Below are 17,684 nucleotides of genomic sequence, written 5' to 3'. Positions count from 1 at the left end.
TCATCATTGATGTTTCTATCTCTCTCACTCTCTCCATTCCTCTCTGAAATCAATAAAAACATATTTTAAAAAAGAAAGAAAATGGGAGGCTTTTAGAAGCCAGGGCGAGGGAACAAAGTTTGGTTATGGCATGTGAAATGGGCCAAGACAAGCAGCTCAGGACTGAAACCCAGGAAAATACAGTGGAAGTAACATTTTTATGATTTTCTTGTATCCTACAACCCCTCTACATGGGCTCCTACTCATCTCTCAAAGTCAAATCCAAATGTCCCTTTATCTTTGGAGCTTCTCATGGGGAAGAGTTATAGGCTCCTTCCTCCAGACTATCACGACATCATACTGGGGGACACTTGTCACAGCAGTATCTCCTCATTGATGTCTCAGAAGACATGCACAGAATAAGCACTAATAAATGCTTGATAAATTAAATTAAATGGCAAGGTGAATTAGCCAGGGTAGAGGTGGCTGATGAGCCACATTTTACAGTTGAGGAAATTGAGACTCGGAAGGCTAAGCAATTTGCCCAAATGATACATGTAAGAATTCTTCTCAGTTTAGTCATTTCAGCAGAAAAATTGGCTTTCTCTGTCTCTCCAGGCTGGAACTTTTCTTGCTCACCTCATAATTTGCTAAATTATTAATCTGTGAGGCAGTTAACTGAGCAGAAGCAAGAGGCACATTTAGCAGGAAGATAAAACAAGACAAGAGAATTAGGAGGCATCTGGTTTTCAGACACTCCAAACGCTAACAGTGAAATTTAACCCTTATTCTAAATCCCAGCTGGAACAATGTCTGGTGAGTGGTGAGGCCCTGGCCCTGAAGAAGTGCCTGGAATTCTTAAAGAATTGGGTCTTGAGGCTGTTGGAGCCTGTCTGGAGTGCCCTAGCAGCTGGGTTGGGGAATTCTCTTAGCTGTTTACTGCAGCCTATTTTTAGAAGGCAGTTCAAGCTGGGGTGGAGTTATGGCCCCCTCTACCCTCACCCCCCACCCCCAACTCTTCCCACCTCACCCAACCGGGATGCAGGACAGGATTATGGTCTTTTAACAGTGTGGCTCAGTTGGTTGAGGGTCGGTCCCATGCACGGAGAGATCACTGTTTCTATTCCCAGTCCAGGCACATACCCGGGTTTCGGGCTACATCCCTGGTAGGAAGTGTGCAGGAGGCAGCTGATCTATGTTTCTCTTTCCCTAGCCCTTCCTATCTCTCTAAAAAAAACCCAATAAAAACAAATTGAAAAGGACTCAAGATGATGTTCCTATTTTAGTGGGTCTACACTTCCTGAATCCCACAGAACTGCCAGCTGCCTGGCCTGCCAGGTGATGGACTTGTGGGTGGGGTAGCCTAGGATAAGTGGGGTGGCCCAAGACAAGTGGGGTTTTGATCGTATCTATATCCGCTTGATAGCTCCCAACTATATTTGGGTATTCCACAAGTGTGGGTGCTGGGCACTATGCACGCCTTCATGAAGCCCAAGAATAGATAATAAACAAGTAAATATGCAAATTGAGAACAGCAAGCCATGGTTGCCTATAGTAGGATAAACTGAGCAAGCCTGTGAGAGGAGGTGTGGAAAGTCCCTTAGTTAACCCATTTAAGCAGAGCCTCAGTTTCCTCTTCTGGAAAAATGGGACCTATAATAACTCCACCTGCATTACAATGTTGTCTTGAGGACCAAATATCAGTAAAGAGCTCTAAAATACTAATTAGGGTTATGTTAAGCCTGCTGTGAGGGTCTGAACATTATCTCTGAGTGAAGGAAGGCAGGGGGTTAGATGGGTTTAGGGAGAAAGAAGCTGCTTCCATTAGATCCTCACCAAAAAGTACCCAAAAGGGTGTCCCCAGCCTCAGGATGGGACCTACTCCTTTCTCTGGAAAAGGGCATCCAAGCCTCAGAATTACACCATCTAGGACAGTAAAGGCCCAGTTTTATAAACTGAGGCCAAGATAGGATTGGCAGACATCGGTGCCATCAGCAGAGCAGGCTACAGTTAGCTGGTTTGGGCTTTTGTATCTGTTGTGCTTGCACTTTTGGGGGATCTATGTTGGAGAAGTACACAGCCCGCCCCTGCCCCCGCCCCTAAAGGACCTAGCTTGCTGAAACAGGGGAGGCTGGTGCCTGAGAATCCTGCCCCTGCGCCTGTCACCCCTCCAGCTCCGGCTCTGCTAGTCCCGCCCCTTTCTGCAGCCCCGCCCCTTTCTGCCTTGTCCCCACGCTCCCTCCGGCGACCCCGCCTCCTGGCCCCGCCCCCTCCCGGGCCACATTCCTGCGGCCCGGCCTCGCGTGGCGCCCGGCGGGCGGGGCGGCGGCGGCGGAGGAGGGGGGCCGGGCTTGGCGGCCTGGGTACCTGGCTTGGGGCCGGGGCAGTGGGAACTAGTAGGCACGGGTGGTCGCCCAGGCGATCGCGTGGCGGGTGTTCGGGTCCCCTGGTTGTCCGGCCTGGGCCCCGGGATCCGGCCGCCCCGGGCCGGAGTGGGCGGTTCTTGGCCCGGCCTGGGCCCCGGGCGCCGGGGCCGCCAGCTCCCGCCGCAGCCACCATGTGGTGCCTTCACTGCCATTCGGAGCGGACCCAGTCTCTGCTGGAGCTGGAGCTTGACAGCGGGTAAGGGCCCGGGCGGGCTGAGGCAGGGGGGCCGAGGGGGCGGGAGCTGGAGCGAGGGCGGCGGCGGGGCTGAGGGAGGTCGCCTGCGGGCGGGGCGCCGCGACGCCGGCCGGGCCCAGCCGCGCGCCGCGTAGGGTGGGCTCCTGAGAGCCGGGCGCCGGGCGCTTTGTGCGATGGTTTGCTAGAGACGGCGGGAGTGCGTGTGTGCGCCACGGAGAGGCTCTGGGCATGGTGGGCGAGAGTTCGCGAGACCGTCCGGACGGACGCCTGTGAGACGGGGTGGAGCGTGTCTGTGTTCGTGCGGGGAGCCGGACACAGGACCCGATCTTGTGCGTGTGAGAAGCATGCTGCCAGGACGGGCGGCGTGTGTGTTCATGCTCATGAGTGACTGGATACACCCGTGGGAGAAACTGATGGGAGTTGGTATCTGATGGAGGCGGGAGAGCAAGTGGTAGGGAGCTTGTGAGAGGAAGTGTGGCCAGTGGTGTCTGCTCTTGTGTCCTGCAGGCCTGTTTTTGTGAGACCCTAGGCTGGTGCTTGGGATTATGTGTCCACTCTGTCAGGGAGTGTGCGCAAGGCTGAGGGACCCGTTCAGGTGTTGTGCACAGGTGGTTCTGGTGTCCTCCAGCCGGGGCCACCTGCGAGTGCACTGGGACACCTGGAACTGAGGAAGGTTGTGTTCTGTGTGGCTACTGTTGTGGCTGTGAGGGGACTGCTGGTGGGATTGGGGGTGTTTGTTCATATATGCCTGGTATGATCAGGAATGGAGAAGGGGAGAGGGAGCAGTGTCCCAGAAACCAACCCTTTTCTGCTTCACAGCCTGTGGGTGGCTGTTTGAACATCCAAGGGCCCATATTTATGGCGATAGAGCGTGTGTATGTGTGAGGAATATTGATTTCCTTGCTCACCTGGCCAGCACAGCTGCCCCCTGAGCTGTCTTCAGGCCCCTCCTAGGAGCACAGGCTATGAGGTGGGGGGAGAAGGGGCATTGACAAGCTAATTTGGCTTGTGTCGGGCCCCCTGGGGGATGTCCACCTGCAACCAGCTGGCAGTTGCACTGAGGACATGCATATGTTCCCCTCTGTCTCTTCCTCACCCCAGGTGCCTGAGGCTTCATGTGAGGTGGTGTGGGTGCAGTTCCCAAGGACCATTGTTCCTTGCATCTGGGGTGGAGGCCAAATAAGCTGCAGCTGCAGCGCCAGCTGTCTGGAATCAGGGGATCAGTCTGAGAATGAGGGTCCTGATATTCATATCCCACACATGCCACTGCCTTAAGCAGCTGTCCCACCTGGTATTGCATTCTTGTCCTTGTGGTACTGGCATCCCCATATTGCAGGAGAGAACACGAAGTTTGAATGTTCAGTCTTGTCAGCACCAAGGCTCTGTGGTTTACTGAGTGCCTGCTGTGTACAGTCGCTGCTCTAGGTGCTGGGGACATATTAGTTCACCCTTCAGCCTCGCCACAGTTAGGTCACATTTGCTCCTTAGTGCCTGGGATGTGGTTCTGAAGGAAGCCCAGGGAGGGCCAGAGAGAATCAGCCCAGCTTCTGGTCTGCAGAGGCTCAGTCAGGAGCTCCTTGCACTGGCCAGCTTGCCATCTCCCCCTTTCTTAACCCCAAAAGGATGCAGCATGCTGCAGAGACCTTGGGAGAACCCCAGTCTGTAACACTCCAAGACAACCTTTCATGGTATAGAGCACAAGCTTTTCTGATAGAGCCTTGTGTGCAGCACCTGATGCTCTGCTATTTGAGCCTTAAAGAGCCTTGGTCTCTCCCTACTCTCCCTTTCTAAATAGGCACGTTGGGTAGGGAATCCAGTGACTTAGGCAGAATATTACAAGGGGAGCCTGGAGTGAAACCCAGATGTTCTGATGTCGGGCCTCTAACAGGCCCTTGCCAGCCCTGCCAGGATTTTCATGCTTTTGCTCAAAGAATTCTGACTCTGAACTAGTTGTGCTAATATTTACACAGCTTCAGTTCAAAAACAGGGACAGGACTGACATCTGCACAAACAGTGAGATGACTGCTCAAATAGGGGTTTCTGGAAGGGATTGGACAGGGCTCCCTGGATTGTGGGAGCTTGGTGAGCCTGTGTGTGTTAACTGGCTGAACTCTGTGGAACACGGGGTCATGGTTTGCTAGGAGAATCGGAGTCAAGGGCAGCTCTGAGAGGCAAACAGACTTTGTTTCAAAGCCTTGCTCAAACTTATGTACAAGCTACCACACCCCTCTTAGCCTCAGTCTCCCCCTCTGCGGAAGGGAATAATAGTACTGCTTCACAGAGGTACCTGAGAAAATGGGTGTCTAAAAGCCTTTGCCCAGCTGGCCAGCCCCAAGCCTTCAGTCAGATGGCTCAATCATTCAAGTCAGCATTCTGTTCTTCCCACTGCCACTAACCCCTTGGATTTTCTTCCTTCCTCTTTTGTAAATTTCCTTGAATTATGATGGAATATCCTCCCATAAGCACAGTGGCAAGCTCTGATGGGCTTAGATCCCGCCAGGGGCGTGGGGAGAGTTCTGCAGAGGTGGCCCAGGTCCCTTGTGTAAATGTGTATTTGTGTGGTGGGGGAGGATGCTCAGAGGCTGTTGAGTGTGATTTTTTTGTCCTCAAAAGCAAATCATAATGAGTTTAAAGGCCATTAAGGCTCTTAAAGAATTATTGTTGTGGCCTTACTGAATCTGGCTGCTCCCATTGCATGAGCTGCTGCTGAGAGAAAAGTTACGGTGATTGTGGTGGAAAACATGGCATGGTTCCCCTGGACCTGCCACTCTTCTGGCTGCATAGCTGACCCCAGCTGAGTGAGTGCCCTCCAGGCCCTAGGCCCATGACAGGCACCACCCGAGTGAGCAAGTGAATGAGTCCATGGGTTAGACATGCCCTCCTGAGCTTGGAGGGTTGCTTTGTTCTCTGGGGAGATGTTTGTGACCCAAGGATACCCAATGTTGCACTTTCCTGTTGTTTTGTTTTCTTATTCACTCAGCAAACAGTTACTGAGGGCGTACTTTGCGCTAGACACTGAGCGATGTAGAGGAACCAAGGTTAATAATGTGAAACTGTGCATCACAGAGCACAAGCTTTGAGGTCCCATAAAACCCCAATTCTTCCTCTTCCCAGCTGGCTTCAGGTATGTTGCCTCCCCCGTCTGAGCCTTGATTTTGTCATCCATGAAATGGGGCCAAAATTATTTCCTGGGAGGATGTGCTGTTTTGCCTCGTGTCTGGCACATATTAGATGCACCCAGAATGGCAGCTGTTGTCACCACCATCACTATTACACCACCTTTTCCCATTTGTGAAATTATTGCTGAATAAAAGTGGTTCCTCTCCGCTTTCCATTTTGCTAGTTTCTGAGTTGAAGACTGGTTTACTGGAGCCTTTGTGGGTCTTTACAAGATCTTTCCTTGAGGGACCGAGGCCTGGTCCTAGTTGATCCAAGTTTAATATCTTTTTGTGCTTTATTTATATGTGGCTGTAGCTTCTGTGCTCCTTGATGGAAAGGATCATTCTTGCCATTTTATTTTCTTGGTTTGTGGCTTCCTAACATGGTGACAGTTTAAAATTTAACCTAAGGCCCAGATGTGGAAACATAGCAAGAGTTCCTTCCTTGTGTATATATGTGGGAAACTATGGTAGTATTGTTTTTCCTTTTTGTTCAAAGGTTGGAGCAATCTATATATATATAAAAGCCTAAGCAATCGATCGCTATGATGTGCACTGACCACCAGGGGGCAGATGCTCAAGCCAACCTCCTGCGGCCCCTCCCCCCGGAGCCAGCCAGCTAACCTCCCGCAGCCCCTCCCCCTAGCCGGATGGCCCCAATTGGGGTGGCCAACCTCCTGCAGCAACTCCCCCTAGCTGGCTGGCCCCGATTGGCTGGCCAACCTCCCACAGCCCCTCCCCCTGCTGGCCAACCTCCCTCGGCCCCAATCGCCCTGATCACTGTCTGGGCTGAGGGACCCCACCCGTGCATGAATTCATGCACCAGGCTTCTAGTAATAATAATAATAGCAATGGTTGCCATTTAGTAAACTCTGTGTGAAGTACTTAATTTTCAAAGCAATTTTCTGCTGTCCTTATTTTTTTCGGTTGGGAGAAGATTACATGACTTGCCCAGGGTCACCAACCAGTAAGAGCTAGAGCTGGAATTCAGTCGGCCTGACTTTGGGGTCTGTGCTCTTCATAACCAGGCTCTGCTTCCTCTGAGGTTAAATAATCTTTAGAAAAATATGTCACCATTATAAATGGAGCCTTTTGCACCTTTCCCAAGCCACAGAACAGGTGTTTGGTATCCCATGGTGTCAGGATTCCCAAAATATTTTCCAAATTTGGTATCCCTTGAGCTCTCTGACCTCACCCGTGTCTTGCAAGACCCCACAAACCCCCAAGAGTGGCTTCCTGAAACACTGCAGTGAGATTCTGAGACAGTGCCCTTTGGTTCTGAGCACTTGCAGCATTTTGAGGTAGCATGCTTGCCACAGGCCAGCCTCAGTGTGGAGCAGAATCTTGGGAACAAAAGCTGACTCATTATGAGACCCTGGTAAGGAAACCCAAGGCCAGGGCCTTTGATGTCATTAGGGGACATGCATGCATACGGGCTGCTGAACTTGATCCCATGGGAGGGGAGAAGGAGCATCAATAACCTGGAAAATTTGGAAAGTCACCAGCTAGTTAGTGAGCGGCTAGTTTGGGTTCCAGGCTGGATTGGAATCTGTCTGCCAGTATGAATGCTTTCTCTCCAAATGGTGTTTGTTTCTCTGTTTCTGGCCAGGAGGTTAGATGGTGTAAGGATTAAATGTCTTAGTGCATGTGAAACATTTAAAATGTTGCTCTATTGTATTATAGCAAGCACTCAATACATGTTAGTTATAATCATTGTAATTGTTCTTATTTATCCTGATTATTACTAAGCTTTGAAGGGTCTTTCTCTCCAGAGACAGGAAACCTCTTGGAGAGGCATGGGCAGGACTGGCTACAGTGAACTGTTGACATTGCCGGGAGCCGGTCCATGCTTGCTGTTTCAAGGGACCTGGCATATATGGCATACTGTTCTTAATATGTTTGCTCACCTTCTTGGCACTATGTGTTTTAACCAAGGTCTCTGAGAAAGGTTGTTTCCCCAGGTAAGGATTTTCCCCTGAAGTTAGGGAGGGAATAAAACCTCTTAACTAAGTGCCAGGCGGGTAATTAATCACTTTAACTATGAACAATCATGCTTAAGCTACATAATCTTTACTCCCTGGAATGGAGATAAGAAACGCCCTAACCTTTGTAATAGAGATTAATAGGATTGAATCAACTGGTATAAATACAGATGTAATAAGACAGCAAGAGTCAGAACTTAGAATACAGAGCTTAGAACACAGAACTAAGAAGACAGAACCTACACAGAACCTACAGAGAGAAGAACTTCGCTGGAGAGAACATGGCAAAAGATCCTGGACTGAACCTGACTACAGAAATTGGCAAGAGAACCTTACTAGAACCTGGTGACTGAACCTGGCTGGAGAACCTGGACAGAACCTGGCTGGAGAACCTAGCGAGGGAACATGGCTACAGAACCTGGCTGGAGAACCTGGAGAACCTAGCAAGAGAACATGGACACAGAACCTGGCTGGAGATCTGAAGCAGAACCTCTCTGGAGATCCAGACCAGAACTTGGCTGGAGATCCTGGCTGGAGATCCTGGCTAGGCTGCTGATCAACTGAACGCTGTCTCTGTGTCATTCCTTCTTCGCCGACTCCATCCACACCTTTGGGGACCCCTGGACCTGCTGGGGTTGGACTCCGGCATTGACATGTGGCCTCCCCAGAAGTGCTGACATCAGTCATCTCCTAATATCCTCTTTCTGGGCCTCAGTTTCCACATCTATGAAGATAGATGAGCATCATGAGCCTTGTCGTCATTTGGTGAGGGAGGATGGTTAAGGGGTCAGATTCTGTAGCCAGGCTGCCGACAACCCTGACCCCAGCTCTGATCCTCACGTGCTCTATGATCCTCACACGTTCTATGATCTTGGGCATGTTCCTTAGACTTTCTGTGCCTCGGTTCCTCCATTTGTAGCATGGGTGCCGGTATAGCAGCTCGTGGAGTTGTCGTGAAGATTGGGTTAATACACACAGAGTGCACAAATATTGGGTTAATATAGCACAGAGGAAATACCTGATAGCTTTTAGTTAATACTTTAGAGCTGAGAGGTTGAACTGTGTTGGAACTAGATGGTGTTACTTGTTTAGGGAAGATATATTGCTAGATAGGAGTGGGTATCTCTTTTTAGCTATGGACAAGGCCAGGGTTAAAAGAGAGTGAGGCAGAGCGAATGGTGGTGAGGGAAGCAGTTGAAGGGCCAGGGCTGTTCATGGTGTGAGGCAGTGATGGCAGCAACTGGGGCTGAGACAGATTGCAGACTTGGTGAGAAGGGACTAAAGCCCATAGGCTGTGTGTTTGCTTACAGCCCACCTTCCCTAGATTAACCCAGTTTAAACAGCCCACTAAGAGTGGACAGTCAAGAGAGTTAATATTTTATTTCAACCTCCCAAGAATCCTGTGAAGTAGCTGGTATCGTTCCCATTTTAGAGATAAGGAAACTGAAGTGAGAAAAAAAAGAAAATAACATATTCAAACTTTGCAGAACATAGATTTCTTAAAAATTTAGTACATTGATTTATCCCTCCATTTATTTATTCAGTGCCTACTATATAACAAGCTCTGCAACAAGTATGAGGCTATATATATATATAAAAGCCTAAGCAACCATTATGACCAAATGACCGGAATGACCAGTGGACCAGTCGCTATGACGCGCACTGATCACCAGGGGGCAGATGCTCAATGCAAGAGCTGCCCCCTGGTGGTCAGTATGTTCCCACAGGGGGAGCGTCGCTCAGCCACAAGCCGGGCACGGCTGGTGAGCACAGCTGCGGCATGGGAGCCTCTCCCTACTCCGCAGCAGAGCTACTGAGCAGTGGCAGCAGACACAGCAGGCTGGGATGAGAGTGAGCGGCGTGGCGCCCGGCTCGGGCTCTTCCCTGGCCACCTGCAGGGATCTGGCCTAAACTGGCAGTCAGACATCCCCTCAGGGGTCCCAGATTGCAAGAGGGTGCAGGCCAGTCTGAAAGACCCCACCCGTGCATGAATCCATACACCGGGCCTCTAGTAAGTTTATAAGTTCTTTGGTTTATCTCTTCCTATACCCACCTCTCCTCTAAGATCTGTCAGTCTGTTCCATGCCTCTGGATTTATTTTGTTGGCCAATTTATTTTGTTCATTGGATTCTACAAATAAATGATATTTGTCTTTTTCTGACTGGCTTATTTCACTTAGCATAATACTCTCCAGGTCCCTTCATGCAGTCACAAAGGGTAAGAGATCCTTTATTACAGCTGCATAGTACTCCATTGTGTAAATGTACCACAGTGTTTTGTTTTTTTATTGATTTCAGAGGAAGGGAGAGGGAGAGAGAGATAGAAACACCAATGATGAGAACCATCAATTGGCTGCCCCCTGCACACCTCCCACTGGAGAATGAGCCTGCAACCCGGATATATGCCCTGGCCGGGAATCCAACAAGGACCTCCTGGTTCATGGGTCGATGCTTAACCACTGAGCCACATTAGTCGGGCTGTACCACAGCTTTTTATCCACTCATCTACTGATGGGCACTTAGGCTGTTTCCAAATCTTAGCTATTATAAATAGTGCTGCTATGAACATAGGGCTGCATATATTCTTTCTGACTGGTGTTTTGGGGTTTTTAGGATATATTCCTAGAAGTGGGGTTACTAGGTCAAACAGCAGTTCCATTTAAAAAATATATATGTATATATTAGTATGTATATAATATATACATATATATTTACATAGTTTTTTATTGAGAGATAGAAACAATGATGAGAGAGAATCATTGATCGGATACCTTCTGCACGTCCCACAATGGGGATCAAGCTGGCAACCTGGGCATGTGCCCTTGATCGGAATTGAACCTGGGACCCTTCAATCTGCAGGCAGATGCTCTATCCACTGAGCCAAAACAGCAAGGGCCATTTTTATTTTTTGAGTAACCTCCATCCATACTGTTTTCCATAGTGGCTGTACCAGTCTGCATTCCCTAGCAGTGTACTAGGGTTCCCTTTTCTCCACATCCTCACCAGCACTGTTGTTGTTTTTTTATTATTTATTGATGATAGCAATTCTGGCAGGTGTGAGGTGGTACCTCATTGTTGTTTTAATTTGCATTTCTCTGATGATTAGTGATGGTGAGCATTTTTTCATATGTCTCTTGGCCATCTGTATGTCCTCTTTGGTGATCTAGTTTGGAGAAGTATCTATTCAGGTTCTTTGCCCATTTTTTAAAATTGGATTGTTTGTCTTGTGTTGAGTTGTATAAATTCTTTATGTGTTTTGGATATTAACCCCTTATCAGATATGTTTTCCCATACAGTGGGTTCCCTTTTCATTTTGATGGTGGCTTGTTTAGCTGTACAGAAACTTTTTATTTTGATGTAGTACCATTTGTTTATTTTTTCCCTTTGTTTCTCTTGCCATAGGACCGTGGTCAGCGAACTGTGGCTCGCGAGCCACATGTGGCTCTTTGGCCCCTTGAGTGTGGCTCTTCCACAAAATACCACGTGCGGGTGTGCATACAGTGCGATTGAAACTTCGTGGCCCGTGTGCAGAAGTTGGTTTTCGGCCTGGGCGAGTCTATTTTGAAGAAGTATTGTTGATATTTGGCTCTGTTGATTAATGAGTTTGCCGACCACTGCCCTAGGAGATGTATCAGTGAAAATTCTGCTATGTGAGATGTCTATAATAGATGTCCTATTCTTCGAGGATTTTTATGTTTTCACAACTTACATTTAAGTCTTTTATCCATTTTTAGTTTATTCTTGTGTATAATGTAAGTTGATGGTTTAGTTTCATTTTTTTTTTCATGTACCTGTCCAATTTTCCCAGCACCATTTATTGAAGAGACTGTCTGTACTCCATTGTATGCTCTTGTGAAATATTAATTGGACGTAATGGTATGAGTCGATTTCTGGGGTCTCTGTTCTGTTCCATTGATCTGTTTGCCAGTACCAAGCTGTTTTGATTACAATGGCTTTGTAGTATAGTTTGATATCTGGTATTATGATCCCTCCATGGAGAACAGAAATTTGGTCTTCTGATTAATATGGAGCTTTTTTTCTTTCTGACGTTGTTGTGGCGCTTGGGCTTTCCTGAATGGAGGATGAGACAGAGGCAGGAAACAGTGGGGAAGTGGGGAGTCAGGGACCTGCAGTTCCTCCCCAGGGCTGGGAACTCGTAAATGGGCATCTCACTTTGCCCTTGGAAGTTCAGACTAGTAGCCTTGAATCTCAAAAACATGTTTGCTAGCCCCAGGAGGTTAGCTGGGTGTAAGAACTGAACTGGAGACTATGGGAGAGAAGGGGTTAGAGGAGTGCAGGTTCATAGTATGTGCTCAGTAAATGTGAGACACTCTATGGTTCTTACTAACTGGTGTATCTACCACAGTTTTTATTCTTATTGCTGTTATTTCCCTATGCAGGCCCTGGAAAGGACCCTGAAGTGCAGTTAGTCCCGGGTGTGAGTTGGAGAGGAAGTGTTTGGGGAAGTAGCTCTTTTCTCTGCTGTTAGTGGAGAGGAGGTGCAGGCAAGCAAACATGAATTCTCTGTTCCCTCTGGGGCCCTTGACCTTTCTCAGAGTCATAATTTAAATGTTCAGGGTTTTTTTGTTTTGTTTTGTTTTCCCACTTAGTAAAAATGGCACAAAGGCTCAGAAAGATAACAGGCTTTGATGTGGGTAGCAAATTCTTAGCACAATTTTGAACTTTTTCTTACAGACAATTTTAACCCCATTGGGCAGTCTTATTTTATTGCCCCTGATTATGTTGAAGCAAATACCAGAAATCTTGTTGAGTTTGCATCAGGGACCTGCTGCACTGCTGTTTCTGGTCCTGCAGGTGTCATGCTGCAGGGCCTCTGGAGCAGAGCCTCCCTCAACAGCCCTTGGCTGTGTTAGCCACCTGGGCCAGTTCCCCAACCTAGGAGACCAAGTGATGCCTGCCCCATTTGGAGAAATCTGTGTGGGAGGCCCTATGTCTAGAAGTGAACAAGGGAAGCCAGCCCATCAGACAGGGCTTTCCTGGGGGAAGGGATGCCCAAGGCACTTGCTTTTGTGCCTTAGGCCTCCAGGCAAGACAGGGGCTCTCTGCTGAGTGTCCCTAGGTTCCATTCCTTCCTGCTGCCCCTGGGTTGCCCCTTGGCAGGTGGTAGAGTCAGGAAGTGGCACCTGCCTCCTCTACACCCACAGACATACTGGCCATTTACCTTGCTTGGCCTCTGGGTATCCTGACATGCTGCTTTCAACAGCTCTTCTCTGTGGCTTAAGAGATCAGCCCTCTTGGGTCTCCTCCCACCACACCGTGGCTCCTTCCCAGCCCACTTGGCAAGCTGCTCTCCATGTTGTGCACAGGCCCTCTTCTCCTCGCCACACAGTTGCTTCTAACGTGGCTCCTTATTACCTCTTGCTTCCCTAATCTGCTTTTCCTCCATGTCTTTATCCACCTCCTCAGGCTCTGCCCAGAAAGCTGTAGTCACCTAACCCCTTTTTCACCTTTACCAAATGCATCCTGTCATTGCTCAGTGCTTGGCCATCCCACAGTGCTACATTGGATGCTCAAGAAATTTTAGTTGCTATAATTCTTATGAGTTTATTATTATTATTATTATTATTATTATTAACTAGAGGCCTGGTGCACGAAATTCGTGCACTGGGGGTAGGGGTCCCTCAGCCCAGCCTGCCCCCTCTCACAGTCCGGAAGCCCTCAGTGGATGTCCTACTGATAGCCACAGTCTGGCAGCAGAGGCTCGGAGCAGGCGCCCTGTGTGTGTGTGTGTGTGTGTGTGTGTGTGTGTGTAAGTGTTGCTGCCTGCGGGCCACGCTTGCCTGATTGCGGATCACTGTGGTGACCCGCGAGCAGGCCCTGCTGGGTGCTGCCTGCCCGTGGCGCTTGCCTGATCGCAGGTCGCTGAGGCAATGCCTGCTGGGCTCATGTTGCCAGGGTGACGCCACCAGCGTCCTGCCCTGGCCACTATGGGTGCTGCCATCTTTGTCGTGAAGTGATGGTTAATTTGCATATTACTCTTTTATTAGATAGGATGCCCCTATGTCTAACACAGTGATTCTTGGATAGAAGGCCCTCAAAATCAACCAAGTTTAGGTAATAAACCAACAGTGGGCCCGAGTCCTGCTCTGTACCATTGACCACCCCTGGTCAGTTCACCCCTTGCTCTCAGATGGTCTGGTGCCTATTTCTGACTAAGGATGTTCCTGAAGGCTTCTTCCCACTGTTGTATGCTCACTGCCTAACAGCCCCCATTGGCTCCTCATGATGCCCCTGCGACGTGAGGAAGCACTAACAATCCTGTGTTGTGATATTGACAGCATGACCCCAAATGCTTCCTGGCGACACACCCCAGGCTGAGGATTTGTGTGTGTGTGTTTTGGCTGGGGGGTAAACAGTACTCTCGTTTTATGATTGGAATAGAGAGGCCACGTCACTTGCCCCAGGTCACACAGCTCCTCCCTGCCAACTACCAGACAGTCACCAGGGAAGGGCTCTGTGTCAGTGTTGCAGTTGCAGGAGATTAAGGGGGAGCAGTGTTCCCTACCTTGACCTTTCATTCTTCCCCCAGACCCTGTTTGCACACTTGCCTTGGGTACCATGGGCAGATGGCGGGCCAGTCAGATGTTAACATGCAATGGAACCTGTGGCTACAGTCTCAGGTCCTAAAAAGGCTGGAGGAGTTCAGTGGGTAGACAAAGCAGGTGGGCTTTCCCCATAGAGGGAGGAGTATGATGGTGGGGGGTGTGAAGTAGCTTGTTCCATCTACTGGTGGACCAGTACCTCAGTCAGCCTCTGCCCTCCTCACCCTCTGTGTGCCTCTCTGTGCCTCAGTTTCTCAATCTACAAAATGGGAAAGTAGTAATACAGCACCTACCTCAAAGGGTTGATTTATATGACAGAATGAGCCCTCCTGTAAACTATAGACTCAGTGATTGTGACATGTCCATGAGTTCATCAACTGTCAGGAGGTTGGTAATGGGGGAGGCTGTGCACATGGGACAGGGCTATGTGGAAGCTCTGTACTTTCTGTTCATTTTTGCAGAGAACCTAAAATGACTTTAAAAAGTAAAAAAATATTTTTAAACAGTTGTCATAGGATGATACGAGTTAATCCCCTGTGAAGTGCTCAGAGCAGTGCCTGGCACAGCGCTGGTATCTGTGTCCTTCTCTCCGCCATCCTCAGGTCATTCATCCATTCATTCTAAACATGCTTTCTGACCCCTGCGCTGGCTCTGAGGACACAGACATGTAGAACATTCCTCCTGGTATCAGCTCACCTGTTGGGCCCAGGGGTCTTGCGGCTGCTGTGGGGCACAAGTGTCCTAGGAGGGGAAACAGCATCAGTGAACTGGTACCATAGCATATAGCTGCAGACAGCCTGCAGACAGTATCACACAGACAGAGCTTCAGAGTGAAATGGGGTCAGGAAGACATTCAGCAAGCTGGGAGGCAGGCAGGGTGGGGTGTCGGTGCCACATTGAAGAGTTTGGACCGTGACAGAAACTTTAAGCCAGCAAGGACTTGGAGGATTTGCATTTTAGGTGCTTTCTGGCAGCCAAGGGTGAGCAAGTGCAGGAGGGACCTCTCAGGGCAGCTTGGTGGTGGTGGCAGTCCTGGATGAGACTGAAGAGCTGGGGTCAAGATTGTTCTGAGCTCTGAGAGGGCCACATGCCTGGCTCTGGCCAATAGGGTAGGTCTGAGGCAGAGGCCTATAAGAGGGGCATTTTTTCTCCTCCTCACTGCCCACACTCTTTCCTAGAGCCAGCCTCCTGGCCTGTGCCTCATTTCTAGCACCCCTGGGGTGTCCCTGGGGCCCGGCCCAGCCCTGTCTGCTGGAGCCTTTCACAGAGAACTGCTTTATTTAAGTCTGTTTTGTGCATATGGAAATAACTAGAGGCCTCTGTATTTAATTTGGCTCAGCTGAGAAGATTTTTGGCTCTGTGCACACATGTTGAAAATCTTTCTGAGTGAGCCCAGAAGTTGGAAGCTCTGGTCATCTTTATGCAGTCAAAACCAACAAGCACTGCCTTGACTCAGCTAGGGGTGAGGGTCTGGCAGAGGGCAGGCTATAGAAGATGGCTAATAAAAATACAGAAAGGGCAGAGGTGATGCCAGCCGCAGAGGAGACCATGGTGAGGGAGGCAGTTTTGTAAACATTGTTGCACAAGACCAGGTAAGCTGTAGGTAGAATGGAAGGAGAAGGGCTTTTTGAAAGTATAAAGCTCTATATGGACATATCGGAGATGTTTCTGGTTTCCTGAGCAGGGAATGCTTAATTTGGTGTTGGGTTGAAGAATGCTTCTCCTGATGTCTCTCTTTTTGGCCTTGATAGTCCAGGCAAAGCCTCTCAGTGGAGCCCTTCCCTGATCAATGGTGCAGCACAGAAGTAGCCCCACGTGTTTGCACAGGGATTTGCAGTTGCCAAAGCGTGTCCTTGCTTGGTTCCCACATTCCTATTGTGTAAGTGGAGTAAGAATGATACCCACTACAAGATGGAGGCCCTGTCCCAGGTCACTCAACCCAGAAGTGGGGAAACTGGACTCGACCTGGTCTGATCTCCACGCAGAATTTCCCCACCCTGTGGGTGCGTCTGCAGCCATAGGGGCCCCATTCTGAACATAAATGGGTAAAGGGTCTGTCAAAGGTGGGCAGAGCTCGGGTTCAAACCCCTGGACATCATCTGAAAGTCTAGTTTTGGAATATCTTGACCTGTGAAACTGAGGAGTGAGGACATCTGGTGCATTGAAGCTTGGTGGCTCTGCCAGCCATATTATTGAGGATCATGGTGGCATTACTTTGATAGCCTTCTGAAAATCAAATACTCAGAGGATGCAGCAGAGCAGAAGTCCTTGTCATTCCCACCAGCTGTGCAGAGCTGTGGGAATTACTGAGCTCTATCCCTTGGGACTTGGTGTTCTAAATCAGGTTCCTTGGAAATAAACTGATCCCAAAGCTATAGATCTGACTTCTTCTCTTTGACTTGGGTCTTGAATTTTTTTTTTTTTTTTTTTTTGCAAGTATCATAAGCAAATGCGGAATGTCCTCACTAGGCACAAAGGTGATTGAGGGAGAGGAGCAGGCCAGGACTGTGGTGATGGAAAAGCATGTGAGTCTGATGGGTATGGCTGCTGCCACGCCCTCTGATTGTTATCAAGCAGGAATATGGACTCAGTGTGGCCAGAACACTACTGCCCACCACCCCTAACCCCTCCAGGAGAAAGCAGAAGCCTAGATTTCCATATAAAATCTCTAGATTGTAAAATATTGGTGATTCATCTTAGTTTTTTTGTGTTGTGTTTTTTTTGTTTGTTTTTTCCCCCAAATGCTGTTTGAGCAAGGGGCATCCAATCTGGAGCTCTGTGTTGAGACCCGTTGAGCTCCTTGCACAGAGGCTCTATCTCCTGGATAGCTCTGGGCTGTCTCAAGTGTCTCAAGAGTGCCAGGGTGGGCACTGGGCCTGACTCTTCAGTGGCTCCAGGCCTTTCAGCCAGCTGTCCCAGAGTTGAGGCCCAGGGTCCTGGAGGGATGGGCCTGACCTCTGCCTCAGTCCTGGCTCAAATGGCCCAGGGAGAATAAAGGGCTTTTTCACAGCTTCCCTGGAAAGGCTGCAGGACTTGCATTAGAGGCTTGATTTTCCTCTTGGGTTAGGCCTGTCCCCTGACTTCAATCCCCAGGATATGGGGTGTGATCCTTAGGCAGGTTGGAGGCCTCCAATAGAGTTGCCACTATGAGCAGTACCTCCTCAAGCAGAGGCCCTGGTTGGGCTGGATTGTAGGGTGCTTGCATAGGCCCCCCTGTCCCTCCTTAGGGCCTCGTTGCAGCTTGCTTTGAGCCCAAGTAAAAGTGCATGTTTACCAGCCTGTGGGGTGCATCTCTTTTCCTGCTTCCTCTCTGAGGCTTCATCAGTGCTGGCCCAGCCCAGCCCAGCCGGCTTCCCAGTGTTTTGGGAGGTGGGCATGGAG

General features: G+C 49.4%; 1 protein-coding gene across 9 annotated transcripts in view; it reads left to right on the top strand.

Moving 5' to 3' along the window:
• IQSEC1 (IQ motif and Sec7 domain ArfGEF 1) overlaps positions 1–17,684 on the top strand; it is a 400,627-nt gene that overhangs the window by 315,145 nt on the left and 67,798 nt on the right. For 2 of the 9 annotated variants that reach the window (XM_036352253.1, XM_036352246.1), the window contains exon 1: positions 2,264–2,601. The exons of 6 other annotated variants lie outside the window; for them this stretch is intronic. Coding sequence is in view for 2 of the 3 variants with exons in the window: in XM_036352246.1 (XP_036208139.1) it covers positions 2,537–2,601 (65 nt within the window). In the remaining variant the exon portion in view is untranslated. Of the gene's footprint in view, positions 1–2,263; positions 2,602–17,684 lie in introns of those variants that run through there. One more of the 9 variants, XM_036352256.1, reaches the window with a different exon arrangement.

This window comes from Myotis myotis, unplaced genomic scaffold (assembly GCF_014108235.1).
Source record: "Myotis myotis isolate mMyoMyo1 unplaced genomic scaffold, mMyoMyo1.p scaffold_m19_p_2, whole genome shotgun sequence".
In the NCBI taxonomy this organism is placed as follows: domain Eukaryota; kingdom Metazoa; phylum Chordata; class Mammalia; order Chiroptera; family Vespertilionidae; genus Myotis; species Myotis myotis.
This window is presented reverse-complemented; position numbering and strand designations above follow the sequence as displayed.